The 3,198-nt window shown below is 32.8% G+C and overlaps 1 protein-coding gene across 18 annotated transcripts in view; it reads left to right on the top strand.

Annotated features, from left to right (window-relative positions):
• LOC102675631 (cAMP-specific 3',5'-cyclic phosphodiesterase) overlaps positions 1–3,198 on the top strand; it is a 256,477-nt gene that overhangs the window by 210,307 nt on the left and 42,972 nt on the right. The window contains exon 2 of one of the 18 annotated variants that reach the window (XM_031507980.1): positions 1–139. The exons of the other annotated variants lie outside the window; for them this stretch is intronic. Coding sequence (XP_031363840.1) covers positions 1–139 — 139 coding nt within the window. The remainder of the gene's footprint in view (positions 140–3,198) is intronic. 18 annotated transcript variants of the gene reach the window in all.

The following is a 3,198-nucleotide window of genomic DNA, read 5'->3' as shown; positions in this document are numbered from 1 at the left end:
CCCTGGCCGCTGGAGGGGGGGGCTCGGTAGCTTCCGGGGGGCTGCCTCGCACTCTGTCCGCTTCCGCCCTCCGGCTACGACCGTCCAGGAAGGCTCTCTTCTGGGAGCAGTGTTTCGAGTCGCCACCGAAGAGAGACTTGTAAGTGGACGATGATCGTCATAGCGGTTCTGTCTGTCGAATCGAAGACGAGGTTCGTCTTAGAAGCTTCTATCTGATTTCCAGGCTCCTTTGAAATGCCTCGCTCTAGGCGTGTAATTAAGAAATTCTTTTTTAAGAGACTTTTAAGATATAATCGTGGCTCGTTAGATAGGAGTTTTATTGGCATGGAGGGAACGACGAGTGGTTATGAATAATTTCGAAACAGAGTCTTATTAGTCTTCTTAAGATTTTTTCTGAATTATAAATGGACGATAATAAGATATAAGGTTAAGAAGGTATAAGAAGGTATAAGAAGGTATAAAAGGATCATATGAATTGTTTTAAAATTGAACTCGTGGATTCGTGAATAGATTAATATTTTAATACTTTTTTTTTTTTTATAGGAGAGTTTATCCGATAATAGGAATTAAATTAAACGAGAAATTGAGATTTTTAGAGATTTGTGTTGACAGTGTTGATATTATTAATAGATCTTTGTGAAACGATAAACAAATATAAATGTTAAAAAAAAAGGAAAGGATTGAAAGGAAGGAAAGATTTTGAATATTTTGTCTTTGAACAATTGAACAAAAACGCTTCCACGAAAGATAGATAGCAAATTGATAATAGATTCTATGAACTGGATCTTTTTATCGCACAAAGAACACAATTCAAGAGAAGATTCTTCTGGGTTATCTTTGAAGATTTTTATCTCGTTTCTGTTGAAGCCATTCGCAGATTTAGATTAACAAATCGATTAAAAATTACAACGAATATTGTCGCTAAATAACGGCAACGTCGATAATCGTTTTATCGATTTTTCGGAATTTAATCGCTTTGTAACTCATGGATAAAGGAGACACGGATAAAGTTTGATTAAACTCGACGCAGTTTCGATCGGTCTATTCTTCTAAAATCTAATTGGATTATAATTGAAATTTATTTTTCATCGAAAATAAAATGATGTTCGCACGAGGTTTACTCAATCGATAAATCGATAATCCTCCTTCGATAATAATACCAAGAAGCTGTATTCGATCGTAATCTCTGATATCTTGATGAATTAACTCGATCGAGGCAATAATCGTCAATACAAGTAATATGTTTGCTCGACACAAAGAATCTTTTTTTTTTTTTACAATTGTGAATCGAAATATTGTTTATATTTAGAAGAAATTACTTTTTTTAAATTTTTATCATCATCCGATCTTCTTATCTTTCAAAGAAGTACTTGAGAAATTTGTAAAGGGAAAGATTGTTGTTGATATTTTGAAAAAAGTGAATTTTTATCTTAATCAATTTTTCTTATCTAGAAATTTTAAGACAAATGTTAAATAATTTGAGATGTTTCGCAATCCCTAGAACATAGGATTAGAATAATTGGCCGATGATCAAAGGATTCATTCATGAATAACTTATTAACCTTAAGTTTATCGGTTTGAAATACACGCGATAATGAATCGAGCGAATGGATGTCACAGAAAATAGATCTGCACTTTGGACAAAAGCCAGAAACTCATTTAATGCTGTCCACTCCAGTGGCTATTTCCAAATCTGCTCAGCTTGCAATCTACTTTTTAGTAAACTAAATAAATACTGCGCGCAAAATCGTTACTTCGAATTTGTTGCGACGATTAACGATAAAATTTAAGGGTGAATTAATCCATCTTTCTTTTCTTTAAATAAATGAAACTTCAAGAAAATTCCGAATCTCGTACTTTTTTTTTTAAGTAAAAAATTAAAACTAATTTTAAAGATTTTAGAATTTTAATTCTATAGTATTGATATTATAATTTTAGAATTTTCGAGATTTCAATTCCATTCCAAAAAAATTGGAATGCAAAAAAATACTTTATTTCTGGCCATTAAAAAGCGATCGAATCGTATTCGGTTAATAATTTGAAAAAGAAAATTTAATTTCGATAAACGATTGTTCAAAATTGAAATATTACACGTATAGCAAAGATTTACCTATCTGTCGATCCGTTCTGAATGGAATTGAAATTGCAACCGATGCGTTAATCACGCTTTCATTAAACAGGCTTCACCGTGTCCAATCGAATTATTGTTTTTGCTTAACGAAACGCTATCATTTCTGAAATGTAATTTTCACCATTGCAAGATTATAATTGGATCACCATTCACCTCAATGAAGCTTCAATTTGTACGATGAGGATAGTAATTGGAGCGAGATGATACATATATATATATATTTTTCATTTTTGTTGAATAACGCGTAATAAAAGAGAGTTAAAGTAAATAACGTTTCAACCAACGTTCGATAACTTCGAATTTCTTTTATCCTAAAGTGTTTTAATATTTCAATCGTTTTATTTACACGTACTTTCTCTCTCTCTCTCTCTCTCTCTCTATATATATATATATATATATATATATATGCGCAAATTTCCAATTCTATTTTTACTTTCTCCACTTACTCCATTTCAAAATAAACTTCCGTGCAGTTCAATTTTTCCCTATTTTTTTTTTTTTTTTTTTTTTTTTTTTTGCAAAACGCATTCAACAAGTTCCCGTAGCCAACATCTCCGCCGTTGGTTAAACCTCCCCTCCAGTAATGTAATTGTAAACACGAAACACGAAACGAGTTGTTCGTTTACGCAATCGAACAACTCGACGTGCTCGTGCGTCAATCATATCGCATATATCCTCGATCTTCTTCGAAGAAACAATAAGTGGATACGATACAATAGGTGACACAATATTTACATGACGACGACGCAACGAATAGATCATTTCATTCATATTTATATCGTAAAATAGAAAAGAGGAAAATATAGACAGACATAAAGATATTTTTTATTTTAGAACAATGGAAGGAAGGGATGTTTTCGAGGGTAGAGTAAATTGTTGTAAATAGTTTTAATTAGAAATTCACGAGAAGAGAGAGAAAGGACAGTGAGGGTAGCTCGTTCATGGAAATACGTTCTTTCGTAGGATGACCTAGTTGGGATTGGAAAATGATCTCTCTCTCTCTCTCTTTCTGCCTCTCTTTCTCTCTCTGCCTCTCTCTCTCTCTCTCTCTTTGCCTCTCTTTTTCT

This window comes from Apis dorsata, unplaced genomic scaffold (genome assembly GCF_000469605.1).
Source record: "Apis dorsata unplaced genomic scaffold, Apis dorsata 1.3 scaffold_73, whole genome shotgun sequence".
Lineage (NCBI taxonomy): Eukaryota > Metazoa > Arthropoda > Insecta > Hymenoptera > Apidae > Apis > Apis dorsata.
The sequence above is the reverse complement of the archived record's forward strand: the minus strand, read 5'-3'. Positions and strand labels throughout refer to the sequence as shown.